Raw genomic sequence first — 18,021 nt, forward strand, 5'->3', positions numbered from 1 at the left:
CCCACGTGACTCTCTGGAATCTTTGCCAAAGCTCCCAGTCTCTGGGTCCATTTTCACACCGAGCAAGGCAGAGAGGAAGGAGGCAAGGGAGGCTAGAGGAAGGCTGAACGTGTGTCCTTTAAACGCAGGGTCCAGACCCGGCGTATTTTGGGCGTTTTCAGGCTCTCTCGCCCGAGTGGCCTTGAGTTTGGGGGTCTTCTCCAGCCTCGCTGGCTTTTTCCTCCGTGCAATTAAAATTATGGCTCTTCTTCCACTCCCGTAATCACTGCACCTCTACCCTGCAGACCAGCTCCGGGGTGTTCGGCGCGGAGGTGGGTGTTGGTGTGCAGGAAGCCGCGCCCCCGCAGCCCTCCTCATCCAGGCGAGGGGCGGGGAAGAGAAAGTAGCAGCAGCGCCCCCCAGTCTTTCCTCGGAAGCTTCCGAACGGTCTGCTGCAGGGAGCGCAGCCCGAGGCGGTGCGGTGCTGCTGCAGCGCGGGCGAGTCCCGGGAGCTGCCCGCAGCGCTGCACAAAGTTTCCAGCGAGCGGCCCCCGGCGGATGAGGTCTGCCGAGCCGGGTGGCCAGATCAAGGAGTGGGTGTGGGTGGGTCTTTCGGGGCTCCCGGCGACCCGCGGTGCCGACGCAGCGCCTACGTATGGTGCCAAGCGAACTTTAAAAAGCTGCTTCGGACAAACCAGAGCCAGGATTTCTACTGTCGGGGACCCGAGAGCAGAAGGGTCTAGCCCGAGGGAAATGCTGGAAGATCCCATCAGCCGGTGACCAGCAACTTTCCGGCGAGACTTTGACGCGGAGAACTGTGCTCTGCCTCCTCTTATTCTCCCAAAGCTCACGTTGGCGTCCTGCCTTGCGGGGTAGCTCGGCGCGCTCTCCGCCCGAGCAGCGAGTGAATTGAACCCCCAGCCCGCTCCGGCGCCTCCGGGCTGATGAGTGTTGCTCTCAGCCCGTCTATCTCTTTTTCCGGGAGGTAACGGCCCGCAGTCCCCCAACCTCCGTGCGCCCAGGTTCCAGGCGCTGGAGCCAGCGTTTTGGCCGAGCCGCTTCTTGGATGCTGAAGGCTGGGCTCCTCCATCGTGGGTGCCGAGGCGGCGATGGGTGTCCTCAAAGTGTGGCTCGGGCTGGCCCTAGCGTTGGCAGAATTTGCAGTATTGCCTCATCATTCCGAAGGTGAGAGAGCAGTGCCGCGTGTGTGTGTGTGCGTGTATGTGTTTACGTGTGACTGATCGTGCAGTTTAAAAAGCTCAGCAGGTTTTATGGTATTGTGGTTCGGGTGGAAGTTTTTCTGGGGAGGGTGGGGTGGAAGTGAAACTGGAGTAGGCTTTTTCTGATAAGATTCCAACTCCTGATTGTTTTGTATTCGGATTACACCCCCGAGACGGCCTCCCTCTCTGCCCTAAGTGTTTTTGGGTGGGTGGGTGGCCGATGGAGGTGACATCTCTAAAACTGATCCTTTTTCTTTCCACCACCTACCTTTCCCCGAAGGGAAAGCAACTGCATGGAGCACAAATGAGGAACGAAAAATCGCTCTTACCTGTTTAAAAATACTTCTGTTCCTAAGAAACATACAATCTTTCATCTTAAAGCCCTATCGCTTTCCCGCCCTACTTAACTCAGTTAGTCTCCCCCTAAAGTCCAGTAAGGATTTTATAACTAACTGGTTGGAGCGTGTTCTGGACGTGGGCAGTTCAGTTGCACTGAAAGAAATCTCTCCAGTACGGAGAAGCACGAACCTGCCTGCTTCCCAGAACAAAAGTGGTTAATAGGAGTTTAGGTTCATTCTTTTACTTCACCCTCCGCCTCCTGTTTTCCTCTGAGACTCCAAGCTACGTGTAAAACCCGGGAGCCGCAGGAGAGAAAAGGAAGCCGTGAGAGTAGTTGTCGCCATGATATCAAAAGCAATCCGAGCTCAGCCAAATTAATGAGTCAATAAGTAAATCAAGAGTTTGGGGTCATGAGATGCCGGGCCTTGGGACGCGAGGCGCTCTGATCTCCCACCTGCTCCGAGGAACCTGGGAAGTCGCCACGCCAGTGCTTAGGGAGGGGGAAGGGAGCCGGCGGGCTGGGAGGAAGACGGCTTAATCTACAGCGCCTGGCTCTCGGCTTCCCCTCCCGGCTCCATTCATTATTCATCCAGCTGCAGGAAGAAGAGTTTACCTGCCCAGCCTCAAATCAGAGCCGCGGCTGGGCGGCGGCGGGCGCGGGGCGGGTCGCCCTCTCCGCCCTGGTGCCTGGGAAGGCGCGCGGGGCGGCTCCCGGGGGTCGAGCTCCAGCGCAGGACTGGGGGCTGCGGGAGGCCCGGGGAGGACAAAGCTCTGCCTCGGGTCGACCTCCAGTCACTGGAGCAGCTGCCTTTTCTTTGCTGGCTTCCCAAGAGAAAGTGGGGGTCTTGGGAACCCACGCACAGCAGTGGAGGACTCTCCCCTGGGTCCAGGTGCTGCTGCCTTCTGCACTCTTCCGGGATGTGTGTCAAGGGTGTATAATCTCCGGGAAAGGCACATCTGGGGCGTGTGTAGCCTTCTCCCAACAGTGCAAGTCCTGTAGAAATATGACTTTATTGTATATGTGCGTGTGGGCGCGTACTTTGGGGGGAAAAAAAAGCTTGTAGGGCTTGATTATAATAGTAAACCAGATGAGAGAGTCACCCCAGGCCACCCAAACCTGACCTTGGTATTTAGAAAAATTAATTTCATTTGGTGGCAGTTTTTTTTTTTTTTTTTTTTTATTTTTTTTATTTAGAATCCTATCCCAGCAACTCAGAAAACGTGCTATCACTCCCGGATAGCTCACCAGGGGGCAGTTGGAATGTTGCAGCTTCTCAGAACCAAAACTCTGGAATCAACAAAAGGCACTATTATTAAGAGCCTACAGGGTGCGCTCTTTGGAAGATTGCTTGATCCAGTGGGCCAAGTTTAAGAAGTGCCGAATCTTTTGACTGGGAGGTGGGGATGGCGGGGATGCAAAGCACAGAAAGCCGGGGGAGGGAGAGGCAGGGAGCGGATATTACTCCAAAGAATCTTTGCAAACTTTGCTTCTTATTGTTTCACCTTACTGTCAGAGCATTCTATAGCCATTTCACAAATTGGATTGATAAATTGATAGATGTCTGAGAGTTTCCACCCACATCATAATGGTGCTTATCTTATAGTGAATGAATGAATGAATGAATGAATGAATAAATGAACATAGCCATTCATTGAGCAAGTATTGTTTGCCTGGCACTTTGCTAAGCACTTTACATACTTTATCTCATTTAATTAGTTTAATTAAGTAATATCACTCCTACAGACAAAGAACCATTTATCATCTGATGAGACCTCTGGTTTGGTCCTCTCAAGGTTTTCTTTTTCTTTAAAAAATAAGAGCATTGATATCAAGGTTGGAAACCTCAAAGATCTTAGAAATCTCCTCAAGTTTTTATTATCAGCCTAGAGAATAATTTTTAAAAATGGAAGAGACATTCACATGCATACTTCTTTGGATGGGATGTACCTTGTGACACCTTTGCTGACCAGCTTATGGCAGAATTTGTCGTTTTCTTCTCAGTGCACAGAGAGAATAATTGTGGTTGGTATGGGTTTGGTCTTCCTCTCTTAGCTGTGTGCTTATTGAGGGGTTAGGATGGCTCCTATTCTTATATCTTCAGTTCAGCTCCTAGTATACAGTAAGTGCTCAAAAAATTGGTCAGATGAACAATATTGCCAAATTGTATTCTTTTGAATTAAGCTTAACTGGTGGACTGGCCTCTGATTAGCTCACTAACCTTGAATGAACTGCCTAACTTCTTTGCTCTATAGTTCTGTCATTTACTAAATGAAGTCAATTAGGTGATAGTTCTAAAATACTTTGGCTAACCATCAAACATAGAAGAAAAAGAAATCAGTATTTGCTGCCTTATTTGTGGTCAATTGCATTTTTCTGGTTCTAAATTTTATTATTTTTATTTTTTGAGACAGAGTCTTGCTCTATCACCCAGGCTGGAGTGCAATGGTGCGATCTCAGCTCACTGCTGCCTCTGCCCCCTGGCCTCAAGCGATTCTCATGTCTCAGCCTCCTGAGTAGCTGGGATTACAGGTGTGTGCCACCATGCCCGGCTAATTTTCATATTTTTAGTAGAGACAGAGTTTCACCACGTTGGCCAGGCTGGTCTTGAACTCCTGACCTCAAGTGACCTGCCTTAGCCTTCCAAAGTGCTAGGATTACAGGCATGAGCCACTGTGCCTCACCTCTAAATTTACTTTAATTATCAAAAGAAAAATAAATTTTTACAAGCAAATTATTGGCAATGTTATTTTATATGGCCTTATATTGCTAAACTGATAAAGTATTAATGCTATGATTTGAGAACTTAATAAAATCAAGAAGTCACAAAGAAGCTTCTAACATGGCTGCTTTCTGAATCAAAGGAACTCTACTATGACTTTTTCTGGAGAAATATCTTGAGTTTTGTTGACATATGGAAGTCCTGTGAAGTTACACTAGATAAGACAGTTGCCTTTAGATAGAGAAAGATCATTGAATTGGAGGTTAAGAGAATTGAGCTTTAGTCTGTGTCCCCTCACTCTCCATGTGATTTTAGCCATTTCCACAAACCCTGAATCCCAGGTTTTTCCTATAAATGCCATTTAACAGGTTACATTGAAGAGGACCATTTGATAGACAATATGTTTTATTTATGGGTAAATTAGGGTAGTTGGTTCCACTCTGGCTTGGAGAGTTGTTTCGCTGAGAGACTCTATGCTTGAAACTCAATGTTAGGGAAGAAAAGACCTTGACTGGAAAAAAGTAACATAATTCTTTCATTCTGCAAGCCTTTATTGAGAGGTTATGTGTCAGGTTATGTCTAGTAGGTGGGTACAGACATCAACGCTAAAGCCAAAACCCCCCTGCGCTCAAGGAGTTTGCGTATCTAGAAATCGTTAATGTCATTTGAATAGCAGTAGGGATATGGGAACATTTGGTCCTTGGTGGGTTTCTCAGAACAGAAATGTTAGATGATGGTTGTAACTTTGCATCCTTTGGCTTTTGTAATTACCTGGCAATGGAAATAAAGAGGTGTTGTTGTGGACTCTTATTTTCATCGATTATATTTCCATTGCCCTCTGAAGATTGGATTCTGGGCATTACTCTCCTTATATACATCCTTTAGTAAGGACTCAGCTATCCGTATTCACTGTTATTGACTTGGGTGGCAATATCACCCAACTGTCCTCACACAGATCATCATAAAATGCTCTTTAACGCATGGCTCAGAGCAGGAGAGGGGACTACCACATGTCAAAGTCGGAGCCTCATGCCAAATCTTATCGTAGTTCCAAAACAGTTGGCCCACTTTCATTTTAACTACTCTATTAATTGATCTAAATCCTAGTTGACAATAATCAGGACATGAGTTGTCCTGTCAGTTCAGAAAATGATTCTATTTTAAGTACCCCACAGTGCACACAGCCATATGCTGAATTATAACACAACATAAAGCCTGAACATTTAAATGCCAACTTGTGGCTGCTTTTTCCTAATGAGTCATGTTTTTGTGGTACCATGCTCTTCAAATCTTTTCGTATCTTAATGGTTGTATCTGCCACTATTTCTTTGAACTAATGGGTCTGACATTTTGTGGTGCTTGGATTTAACTTCTCTAATTTACTCAGTTTACCAATGGTTTCAGGATATATGCAAATTAGATCTCAAAATTTCTCCAAAAACATTAGATTTTATACAGTCATCTCATAAAGGAGTACATTATAATGTGCAAAAGGGATTAAAAACAGACATTTACTTGTTTAAATTTTATGCAGTAACATTTTGTCTATGTGACCTGCAAGAAATGAGCCAGCCACACAGGAAAAGAGCAGCTCAGGTCTCAGGATCTGGGCTTCCTTGTTGACACTATAAAATGACTTCAACCTGCAAAACTTTATGCACTTTCTCACAGGTTGTGAGGTGTTAGAACCTAAATTACCTGGCATCTCAGCTGCCTTGTGTGCCCTGAAACTGGCCTTGTTCAGAGTTAGAGAACTCTCCTCCTGTTGTGTCTGGTTTTTCCTCAGTTTTCCTTTGAGGGAGGCTCATATCTAAATCAGCGCCACCTCACAGAATTCACCTTGAGCTGGAATTTTCTTTAAAGTTCAACTAAAGCCATAAATATAAACATCAGATAGACCTGCAATCATTCTTGTACTCCTTAAGAAAAAAAAAATGAGTGGAGAGAGTAATTTTGTTTTCCATATTATGTGAACTGATGGATTAGTGAAAAGACCTCCACTCTGGCTCTCAACCAGAAGCTACGTCCAGTACCCATGTCAACAAACCCAACTTCATCTGCTGGTGGGTGTGTGAGAGAAATACGCTTGCTTTGGATGCTGCATCTGGTATTGGGTGATGATAAATGTTTGATAGGACTGGGCATCACACTGGAATGCTTATTTTCTCAAGAGAGTAGAAATGAGATTTTGGAAGCTGTGTTAATGGAGGCTCATTCATGCAGCTGCCTTCTGGGTAGAACTGTTCTGTTTTAGGAAAGCTCTCAGAGGGCAAAGCTTATTTCTTCTGGAATTGTACAATACAGAGCAACCCAAATTGAATTAATTCCTTTTCCTAATGATATAATTTTTCAGCAGTTATACACCATTCTGACTTGAGTCTCCAGCAGATGCGTGGTTTGCCCGGGTATAGATGTGGTGCCACACTCAGTGCTACTTTATTTTTTTCATACTGCAGTGAGTTTATCATGGCTATCTAAACTTCCAAAAATGGGTTTTGATATGGGTACTCGGATACTTCTTAAGGTGCTTGATTTCCTTTGGAGCTTTGAAAAGAAATTGACTTTGGAAGGTAATGCTGTGGAGAGCAATAAAATTATTTGAGGATAGTCTTATTTTAAAGATTAAATTTTGTTTGTGTTTTTTCTAAAAGTTAAGTTTTGCTTGTTTATTCTACAGTTTAAATTTTGTTAAATTGTAGCTAAGTGATGATTATCTTTATTCTAAATTTTCTAAACACCAGAAATAATTAAATATGTCCATAAAAGTAATTTAGAAAGTGACTTGTGTTTATATATATTTATTTGAGATATATAGGATTATTTTGTGTACACACATCACGCACATACATATACATACACACACATGTGTATACATATATTTCCTTTCTTATGACATAACATAGACGGAACTACTATGTCTTTGAAACAAGATTTCTTAAGGAAAAATTAGTCAATTAAGAAGAATTTTTCTTCAAGGTTTTATCTCAAGTTATTCTTATTAGAATGTCAGAGACATAAAAATTATTTCAATAAATTTACCCACAGATATCTTTGATTCAAACAAGTGTAAATAGTCATCTCAGTTTTCTTAAAGATTGTTCTTAATTCCATTATTGGAGGAGAAGGTAGACCATTTCTTTCCTAAGACGTTAATATTTTTGGGGCTTCATAAATGACCCATTAGAGGTAAGCACTGTGGTAAAATAATGTCCTTGTCTCTTTAGAAACCAGTTGTGGAGCACTGTTAAGATATGCTTCACCTTGGTGTGTATATACTGTTCAAATCTGTTTTGCAGACTCAGTTTCTGAGAGAGCAGGTGATAGCACACTGCCCATCTCTTTCTAAGTTAATTCAAGACCTGTTGTGCAGCTCAAAAATTGGTTGGGAATGTGTGTATGTTTTTTTAAATTAAGATTTCAGTTTTATAGTATGATATGTATACTACAAATACTACACATACTATATATACTATGTATGATATATACTATATATAGTATATTGTGGGTATATATGTGTATATATGTGTATATGCTATATATACTATATAGTGGGTACATATGCATATATATGTGTATATTTGTGTATATACTATATGTAATAGTATATATGTAACAGTATATATAGTGTATATATTCTCTCTATATATGTAGTACACACACACATATATATATAATGTAGTGGGGTAGATACAACACTTCAACATCCTTAGAAAGGAAGTACACAAGAATAAATTCACAAATGGAGGATGTAGGCACAAAGTGCTAGGAGCTCAGAGGAACATAATCTGGTGGGCAGGAGAAGTTTCACAAAGGAGATGGGATCAAGTTTAAAGGGCTCGATTAGACAAAGTACATCTCCTGTAGGAAATGAAAATGAGCAAAGGCATTGAGACATGTAAATATATTACAGGATTCTAAGTTGGCCTCTTGGGTTGGACTGGAGACTTAGTGTAAGCAAACAGTGGCAGGGAAGCCTGGATAAGTAAATGGGACTGGATTATGGAGGCTTTGCTGACTTATCACCAAGAAAAATATTTACTGTATTTATAGCATGCCGTTATAAATACATTTATCTTAAAATTCAAGTCATAAGTTTTAATGATGCTTTTCCTCATGTGTGTCCAAGGAATGTTGTTTTGGTAGATGGGGTTATTTCCCCAGGGGAAGAATGCTCAAGCTTTTAAGATTTTGGAAGAAGTACATTTTACTGATTTTGATGTATGTAGATGCAGTTTTAGCAGCAAGCTTGCTGGGGCAGTGCCTACTGGTTTATTATGCATCCCTTTTAATTCTTGTTTTGTTTTTCTCCACAGGTGCTTGTGTCTATCAGGGTTCCTTGTTGGCGGTAGGTCATTCTTTACATACTTGGTTTCTTTCATTTGAATGTGAAATGCTTGATTGAAGTTCCTGAGTGAGTGAGTTGACCCTATCATTGTAGAATATGTTTATTTTTCTTCACAGTTTGAGGATTAGCCCTCATTCGGGCACAATGATGCTCAATTATTTAATACCTTTTCCAGAGTGAATTAGTTCCATTTGGATACTCAGGTATTGGAAGAGAAATCCAAACACTTAACACACAATTAGCATTCTGTGGCCGTTCTTTGTGTTCTTTTAATCAGAGAGAAAATTAGATCCCATCCTTTTGTCAGATACAAACTGAAACACAATTTGTTTATCTTCTGGTTGCATTTGCTTCCCACTTTGAACCCTTCTCCAAAAAAAATATGATTATTAAATTAAGTAGAATAGGAAGGATTTCTGTTGTTACATTGAATTATAAACTTAAGTTTTGGTGAACAGCAAATAAATTAACATTTATTTCTGAACTCTTGCCATATAGGGTAAAATTGATTTTGAATTTAATGTCAGAATGACTTGGGGGGAAAAGTTGATGTAAGTCTCATGCATTTCTTTTCATTACTAATGCACTATGGTGCATAACAGTGTGGTAAAGCCTTATTGAAAAGACTGTCTACACTCCATCAACTCTAATAAATGGTGTGACAAATCATTCTTCACCACATTTTTATTTTGGTTTAATAAATGCTATAATAAAACTGAACTGAGATGGTTGGAAAGAGTTTGCTCATTTACATCACAACATGCTATTGACATGTGTGATATTAATAAGTCATCTTGGATTATCCTTGTGGTATTGAAATAGATGAGGAATATCTGAAGTATCTAAGAGTCTAGATAATTGTAGATATTCACGGTAATATTCTTGAATCTGCACTTTATATGCTATAGTTACTGCTCGAGAGATTTATATTTTTTCTTTATATTTTTCTATTAAAAATTAGGAAAAAGCCATTTTTATTCTATTTGTCATTCCATATTCTGCCCTGTTTATTCTTTAATATGTTTTAGGAATCATTTGCTCTAAAATATGTTATCACTTTTGGGGAGCTGTAGTAGGTATTTAGACAAGTCAGTTATCCATGCTAATAAAAGAGAGTTATTTATTTTTTGTGTAGTTATTTATTTATTGTGTAGACTACTTCATAACTTTTCCATATATTTTCATAAGTATTCATATGTCTGATAATAGACCAATGAAATAGGCAGGCCATGTATTATTTCACACTCTTCCCCTTCTTCATGGAAAGGATGAGAGAGAGATGAAGAGATTTGCTAGAGGTAATTGACCATTAAGTGTGGACCAGAACAAGACATCCTGTATTCTTCTGTTGTTCTGCCTATATGTGAAAAAAAGTGGCTAGACCATCTTCTATATTTAACTTTGCTATGTGTTATTGTACATTCGAATATGAAAGGATCAAGTAATTGGAGAGGTCAGTTTGATCAAGTTAAAAGGAGAAAGAACCCAGCCAACTTGAATTTATTGGATGACCTTGCTTCCCTCCGTACCATGCCCTAGCTCATGCCCAGGGCTCATGGCTGCTCAAGGTTAGTGGGCTGCACCCTCCCACACCAGCAGACGCCTCATTCCTCCAGGTAACTTCTTTGCTTACCAAGGCTCTGCTACATTTGTTTCTTTTTCTTTCTTTCTTTTATTATCATTATTATTTTTGTGTGTGAGACAGGGTCTCATTCTGTCACCCAGGCTGGAGTGCAGGGATCTTGGCTCACTGCAACATCTGCCTCTAGGATTCAAGTGATTCTCCTGCCTCAGCCTCCCAATTAGATGGGACTACAGATGCACACCACCATACCTGGCCAATTTTTTTTTTTTTTTTTTTTTTTTTTTTTTTTTTTGTATTTTTAGTAGAGACGGGGTTTTGGCATGTTGGCCAGGCTGGTCTTGAACTCCTGATCTCAAAGTGCTGGGATTACAGGCAGAAACCACTGAGCTTGGCCTGCTACATTTGTTTCTGAACCTTTTCAAGCCTGAGATACTTATTATTGTAGTTACACAATTCAGTCTGAGAGACAATGTATTTATTACAATAATAAAATTATTAAACAAATATTTATTGAGTGACAATTACAGATCTGCTATTCTATGCACTGGAATGTATCTGTGAACAAACAGATGAAAATTCCTGCCCTCATAGAGCTTGAATTCTAATAAGTAAAATATATAGAATGTCAGATAGATGGGCTATGGGGAAAAACGTTGTGGAGGTGGAAGGGATAGAAAAGGCTCAATAGGGGATGAAGGTGGCTACTTTAGATAGGGTGATAGGGAAGGCTTCCCTGAGAAGGTGACATTTGAACAAAGACATACTGAAAGAGGTAATTATAAGAACTAGCCTGGTGGATATCCAAGGGGAGAGAATTCCAGAGATAGGGAGCAGAAATGTAAAGTCTGAAGCAAGAGCTCCTATGGGCATTTGAGGCAGCGCATGGAGGATGGAAAGAGATAGTTCAGGGAGGAGGGCAGAGGTCAGAGCATGCTGAGCCTTGTGCAGACTTTAGCTTGTCCTTTCAGGAAGGTGGGTGAGCCATTGAAGGTGCCAGAGAGGAGGAATGGCAACACTGGACTTATCTACTTAAACTGCTGAAATGAGAATGTGAAAAGTAGTGTGCTTGTTTCTAGGGAAACTATATTAAATACTTTAAAAAGACTCCATCGAGGTGAGTCACTAAAAAATTGCTGTCAAATTAAGTGTAGGGAAAACAGCTATAAAAGATTGAGAAAATATTTCAAAACCTAGAGAGATTCTGCATTCTGGTTTATTTGTAACCACTTTAAGTTCTCTTTCCGTTTTAAGGACGATGAAACTGGAAAAGGTAGATGATGCATCCTGGACTTGGTTTATTATCTACATCATTCACTGCTGCTCTCTCTCCGCATGCCCTAGTGTTAAAGAAAAGCATTGTATCTACATCAGTGAAACTGGAGAGTGAATGTATGTTCATGCATTTTGAATTAAAGAGTACAAGAACATTACTATATGATTCTAGGATTCTCTGATTATACAACTTTTTGGGTGACAAAGGCTTCCAGTGTAAGAGGCGTCATTTTCAAGAGCTGGTTCTGAGAATAGTGGTTGGTGTCCCTTTTCCAAACTTTGTAGTTTTACCCACATCTTCACGCTTTTAGAGGTAAAAGTGACTTGAGAAATCTCTTAGTCCAGACTGTCCATTTTATAGATGAGGAAACTGGGGTGAGGATGTGAAATTCTTGAGGTTTGTTCATCTCCCAAGTGAGTAACCAGAAGTAGGTTATTCTGGTTGAAAATGGCAAAGCCTCAGCTTCACCCAGAGTTCATAAAGCATATCAAGCAGATGAGAGCGTGGATTTAGGCACTAGCTGCTAGTATAATGCTGACTCTCAGCCTGTCTTGTGAGGATTCCTCTCACTGATACCTTTCAATCTCTTCACTCATTGCTTAGGAAGCTGCCAGATACAGTGGAACATTCATGGCCCTGGCAGTCAGACACACCTGGTTTTGATCCTTCCTCTTCTATTACAAACCAGCTCTGTGACGTAGGGCAAGTTACATCTCCTCTGGAATCTCTTGCTGCCCCTGATGTGAAATGAGGACAAAGAAAGCCACTCCTGAAGGGTTGTTGCAAAGAAGATAATGTGGGAAAGACACCCAGGTGCAATGCCTGGCTTGTGCTTTTCTGCCATAACACAATTTCTCTTTAGCAACCAAGAAGAACAAGAGGAAGGGACAGTTGTTAAGCACCTACTATGTATTTAATACTCAACAAACCCAGGAAAATTTTTTTTTTTTTTAATTTACTTTACAGATAAGGAAGTTGAGACTCAGGAAGTAGTCACTTGTCCAAAGTTACATAGTAAGTGCTAGCGGAAAAGAAAGTTCAAACCTCGTTCTGATTCTGAAGTCATTTGATCAAGCATTCTATTTCTCACAACCAAGTCAGTCCACTGGTTGTCTCTGAACACAACTAGCTTACTTCACCACCTTCAGTCCTATATGCCCACCCCCTCCCGGCCACAACTGCCACGCAGTTGTCTCTGCCAGTCTCTGTCCCTGACCTCCTGCAAAAGCCAACTGTCCCTGGCTAACCCTTTCCCATTTAACTGAGGCTGTCCTGCACTGGTGTGCACCACATTCACTACATGATGCAAAACATGTTTAGACAGGCATGTCATATTAAAAAACACAATGTACAGTGTATTATGTACTATATATGTTTATATATGTGTATATATGTATATAGGTGTATATATATACCTCCCCCCGCCTTGTATTGTGTTGTGTTTCCTGATTTTTGACAGCTGTCTGGACTTGCAGTGACATCCTGGGGTGATTAAGTCCTAAGCATGTGTAGCTGTCTCTCAATTATGGACTGACTTCAGCTGTCTCCCTTGTCTGTCTTTTAACAATCTTCTGTAACTTTCTCTTCTTTTTATTCCTAGAGTAAGAAATGACCAGAAGGGACTAAAATAACTCCAAAAACACTGAATAATCTATTTTGGGGTGTGTTTCTTACCCCATAATACCCATGCACCCCTGGGCTCACAAGACTTTCTCTAAAGTCAGCCCTTGTGGAAGACAGTGTGACTGTTTTAAATCAGGAATCCATCACAGGGAAACTACCTAGGTAATAGGTTTAACTGTGACATCCAGTGTTAGGAGGAAAATTAATTTTTTATTTCAAAGTTTTCACACACCTTCTGTTCTTTTCCAACTATATCAAGTATTAAAAAAAATTTCCTTTTGCATCACCACAAGCAAACACATACCCTTTTTAAATTTCTTCCTGGGATCAATGACTTGACCCTTCACTTCAATTTTTCTGTCTGTGAAATGGAGATGAACTATTTACTTCTCAGGATTGTCGTGAAGCTTAAAGGAGATGAACATGAAGCTGTGACTTACAGTGCTCAATAAAGGCTGGCTGCTGTTATTGTTGCTCTATAGCAGTGATGACTGGCAAGGCTGGATAAACGAGTCTTCTTCCCTAGATCAAAAGCGTTAAGTGTTGGAATTTCTCCTACTTGGGATACTTTTGCTGAGAAATGCTGACAAAGTGAATCACAGGGCACTAACTCTTAGCAGATTTGAAAGAATATTTTTCAAGGCTAATTAAAAAATATGGAATGTTGAGTATGTATAACACTTCAGGAAGATCCAGGCTTTGGAGTTTGAATCTTGGCACCACTACATACATGCTGTGTGGTCTCAGATACAATACTTTATACAGCCGGGTGTCACTTTCGTTATCTGCTTAATGGGGATTATATTTCTCCTAGGGTTGATGTGACAGTTAACTAAGAACATACTTGTGAAAGAACCCAGAACTGTCCCTGCAAGGAACACGTACTCACATCATTCAGGTGGTGACAAGATGTCAGAGTGGAAATGAGTGAGTTATAGAGTCCAGGATCTTGATTCAGTTTCTGGCCCTGTAATTACTAGCTGTGTAGCTTGGAGTAAGTCGCTTGAATGAAATGAGGCCTCAGTTTCTAAATTAGTAAATTAAGAGAGTTAGATTAGCTTCTCTCCAAGATTCCTGAGCACTATGTTGTGCAGTAGAGCTTTCTGTGATGATGGGACTGTTCTATAGCTGTGCTGACCAGTGTGGTAGCTACGAGCCACATGTGGTTATTGAGTACTTGAAATGTGGCTTACAATACTGAGGAACTGAGTTTTAGATTTCATTTAATTTCAATGAATTAAAGGTTAAATTTGAGTAGCCACACATAGATAGTGGCTACTATATTGGACAGTGCAACATTAGAGTTTTAAAATTCTTAACGTATTCTAGTACTTAGAATACAGCCTCATGGATGATTCTCACCCTGGGTGGAAGCTTACTGGAGTACTTTCAGCAGTTGTGAGAAAAGTAACACAAAGTTTGTTATAGTACCTGATTGCTGTTTTTGTTTGTTTATGTAATTTGAACAGTTTTGAAGTCAACACAGTTATAACACTACTCTCCCCATATTGCTAAATATGTTTTCTTTTTTGTTGTTGTCGTGGTTTTTTTTTTTTAACCAAGCAATTGTTATGCATCAATGATTTCTTTAATAAAAGGGGTAAAATTATTGTACATATTCCATTAAAAGTTTTATAAATTTTTAAACTCATGGGAGTGTTATCCATCATTTATATTAGAGCAGAAAAAAATTTGAGAACCTCTGGTCTAATCTGTAGACCTTGTTTATTAGGGCTAAGGAGGTTTAAGGGAGACCATTAGAGCTCTTCAATGTTAGAGTCTTTTAAAAAATTGGTGTGCTATAGTGTTACTTTTTAAAATTTGAAACAGTAACACAAAAGAGACAGCCCTGTAGAAATGAAAATGTCTCAGAACTGCGTTGTCCTTGTATTCATCAACATGCTCAAGAGATTTTGTGGAGAAGATACATGAAAAATTGGAAGCTTTTGCTATTCAGTGCTTGAAATCCCCACAAACACTTAGTGAATGGTGGCTAGTGGCTGCTATTGAAACACCTTGAACTTCTCAGCAGTGGGGAGAATACCTGGTGTTCTGAGGATGCACTTAGAGGGGAAGCAATACAATCAGCCATTCCTTAATTTCCCTAAAAGTATTGGGTAATTTCTTAATATCATTGTATTGAATATTGTAGGATATCACCATTTTAAGTTATAGTTTAGCAAAACTTCATCATTTTTTATGCTTCTGGTCTTTATTTTAAAATATGGAATAATATGCTTTTAAATGGGGGATGCCACTCTTTATTAAAATGTACTTATTTTGTGATAAAAACTTATTTTTTTGCAACACATCATTACTGTGCTAGGTGTTGTCATAAATTTAGAGAGGTAATGAGCTCCTTTAACTAGAGGTGTTCAAATTGAGACTAGACAGACAGAATCAGGAGTGAGATAGCAGCGGCAGGCTTTTCTGATTTGTGTTCTCACCTGTGGATAGAAGGTTAGAGGTGTGTGTTTCTGCCTAAGGAAAGAAGCCCTTACAGAGGGTGAAAAAAATCTCCTGACACTAGAGTGTGCGGTGAAGGGTTTCTCCCCATTTAGTTCCTCAAAGGGAGTAACTTTGTACCTTTAGGTGTTAGGTAGTGAGAATTGGGCTCTACCTGCCTCTGAGGATTTTTTTTTGTCCTTGCTGGGTTTTTATAGATTGTCCATCATAAATAGATGTGCTGGTTTCCTATTTGGGAACTTATATGTTCTTAGAATAATTGTGTGAGAGGAATAACACAAGAGATTTTGTACTTTTATTGATGAATAATCCATATGCATTTTTATTCTTTTTCATATTCATGTGGTAGGAACAGATGTTTTAAGTTAACAAACACATTTCTTATGCTTTGTTTTGAATTTAGAAGATGCAATTGAGCTTGGAAGCCATATTAATTTGCTCAAATTATGCTACATTTTATCATATATCTCAATTTTCTGGTCAGACCATACACTTCCCTCACTTTTTTTTAAGTTTGTGGCATTTTCACACCAAATTGTCTTACAACTTGATACTTTAATTTATTCTATTTCTCTGTTTATAACTACAAAGTACACACATATATTTATTTTCTACGTGATACATTTATATATGCATGTGTATATATGTATAAATCCCCTCTAATAGAACTGTCACTCATTTATGACACCTTATGGTATTATCATGTTATAGTTTAGTTACTTTTAGAAGTCTTTGCTTACCAAGAGAAAGATAATATATAAATATCAAATGACAATTGCGTTAAGCCAGCTTATGTTTTTCTGAAGTTTGAATTACAAATGTCTGAAGAAAAGTTGACTTTGAAAATTTTATGTGGATGACATTTTGCTTCTGTGACACTTAAACATAAAATTGGCACAAAATAAAATTTTAAAAAAATAACTGAGCAGTTTTATGTAAAAGAGGCACATAGCTTCTGGTGTCCCAGCTAAGTTCTTTTAGCAATGATTTCTTAGGTTCCCAGAGTTTATAAGCTAAATGAAAGGGAGAAGGAGAGGGACAAGTTTTCATAGTAAGAAATGGTTTATTGTTAGTACCCAGGAGGCTCTTGATTTTGGGCCATGACCTGTGAGTTCTTTCCTGACAGCTCCCAAGATTGGTTATTTATTAAATTTATCCCTTTCTTTCCTCCAAAGGGAAATTGAATGGGTGGGCTGGGATCAGGGAGGGGAGGGTGTCTGCATTGGAGAGCAGATTTCATTGCTCTTTGTACCTTCCATTCTTGAAATGGTTCAGTAATAGTGAGAGGGAGAGAATTATTAACAGAAATAGACACTCATTCTTTGGTGTTCTTACTATATTGAGTTTCCCTACAATCTAGAACAAACTTGATCTAAGAGATGAGAATTCAGGAACAGAAGAAATATGAAATTATTGGCTAAAAGAAGCCTTTCCCTCTTATATTTGCTGTAGATATGTGTAGTAGTAGTAATCCAGTTGGATTCCAAAGACATTTATTGATCAAATTCTGTGTTAGATCCTGTGATTGGGTCTATGGAAAACACCAAGATTAATAAGCTATTAGTTGGAACCCAGGAACATCCTGCTTAGCCCCTTTTTCCCTTTTCTATGTTGTAGTCCCTTTTTCCCTTTTCTATGTTGGCAGAGTCCTGATTTTGTTGCAGTTTTCCACCCTTTCCTAGTTGTGAGGTAGTCAGGAAATTTATCCCTTTGCCAGTGATCGGTTTAGGACTGAGTGTGACTTACTTGTGGCCAATGATATATGCAGGGAACTGCTAATATTGTTGGCTGTTTGAAAGGACCCAATAAATAGCACCTTCCTTCCCCCAGTTCTGAACAAGTTGAGAAATAAAACAAAGAATAAACATAGAAGTCAAATCATCCTTTTATCTTTTAACTAATAAGCTAAGTTGGAGGATACAGCTTCAGTTCTCTTAGCCAAGTGGGTTGCTGGTTCTGACCCCTCAGAACTGGGAAGACTTAGGCATTCACAGACAGAGCCTTGCGGAGGCAGCTTTCCCATGCAGAAGGGCTGATAAGGCAAGAGTTACTGCTTGGAGAAGCAGAGGAAAGCATATGCTCTTGGTTGACAGGCTTGCTCCCTAGAAGAGGAAAGAAGACAGAACGGAGTTAAGCATGCCTAGTTGCTCTTTTAAATTTACCAGTTAGACAAATCATGCCACCTTCCTGGGGATAAGAAAGGCCTGGAGTTATGTGTTGATATCCCTGCATCTCAAGGGTGGGAAACAAGAATTCTCCAATGATAGGAGATTTTGAAGCTTAGTCTTTAAGCTTTGGCACATGAAAACATGATCTCTGGAGGTGTTGCAACCATTAGAATACCTAGCTGACACACAGAAGTTGATGGGGAGAAAGATGGGAGACTTTGATTCCTTGAGGAGTTGGTTATTTAATCTGCTGACTTAACCAGCACAGGAACTGACCTTCCTGGGGAATTATTGTATGAGCTC

At 40.2% G+C, this 18,021-nt stretch overlaps 1 protein-coding gene across 2 annotated transcripts in view; it reads left to right on the plus strand.

The window, feature by feature from the left end:
- Positions 1 to 402: 402 nt before the first annotated feature.
- Positions 403 to 18,021, plus strand: part of FRAS1 (Fraser extracellular matrix complex subunit 1) — a 461,113-nt gene continuing 443,494 nt past the window's right edge. For both annotated transcript variants that reach the window (XM_073017428.1, XM_073017427.1), the window contains exons 1-2: positions 403 to 1,164; positions 8,572 to 8,603. In XM_073017428.1, coding sequence (XP_072873529.1) covers positions 1,089 to 1,164; positions 8,572 to 8,603 — 108 coding nt within the window. In that variant the 5' untranslated portion in view covers positions 403 to 1,088. The remainder of the gene's footprint in view (positions 1,165 to 8,571; positions 8,604 to 18,021) is intronic.

The sequence above is a fragment of the Chlorocebus sabaeus genome, chromosome 7 (assembly GCF_047675955.1).
Source record: "Chlorocebus sabaeus isolate Y175 chromosome 7, mChlSab1.0.hap1, whole genome shotgun sequence".
NCBI lineage: Eukaryota > Metazoa > Chordata > Mammalia > Primates > Cercopithecidae > Chlorocebus > Chlorocebus sabaeus.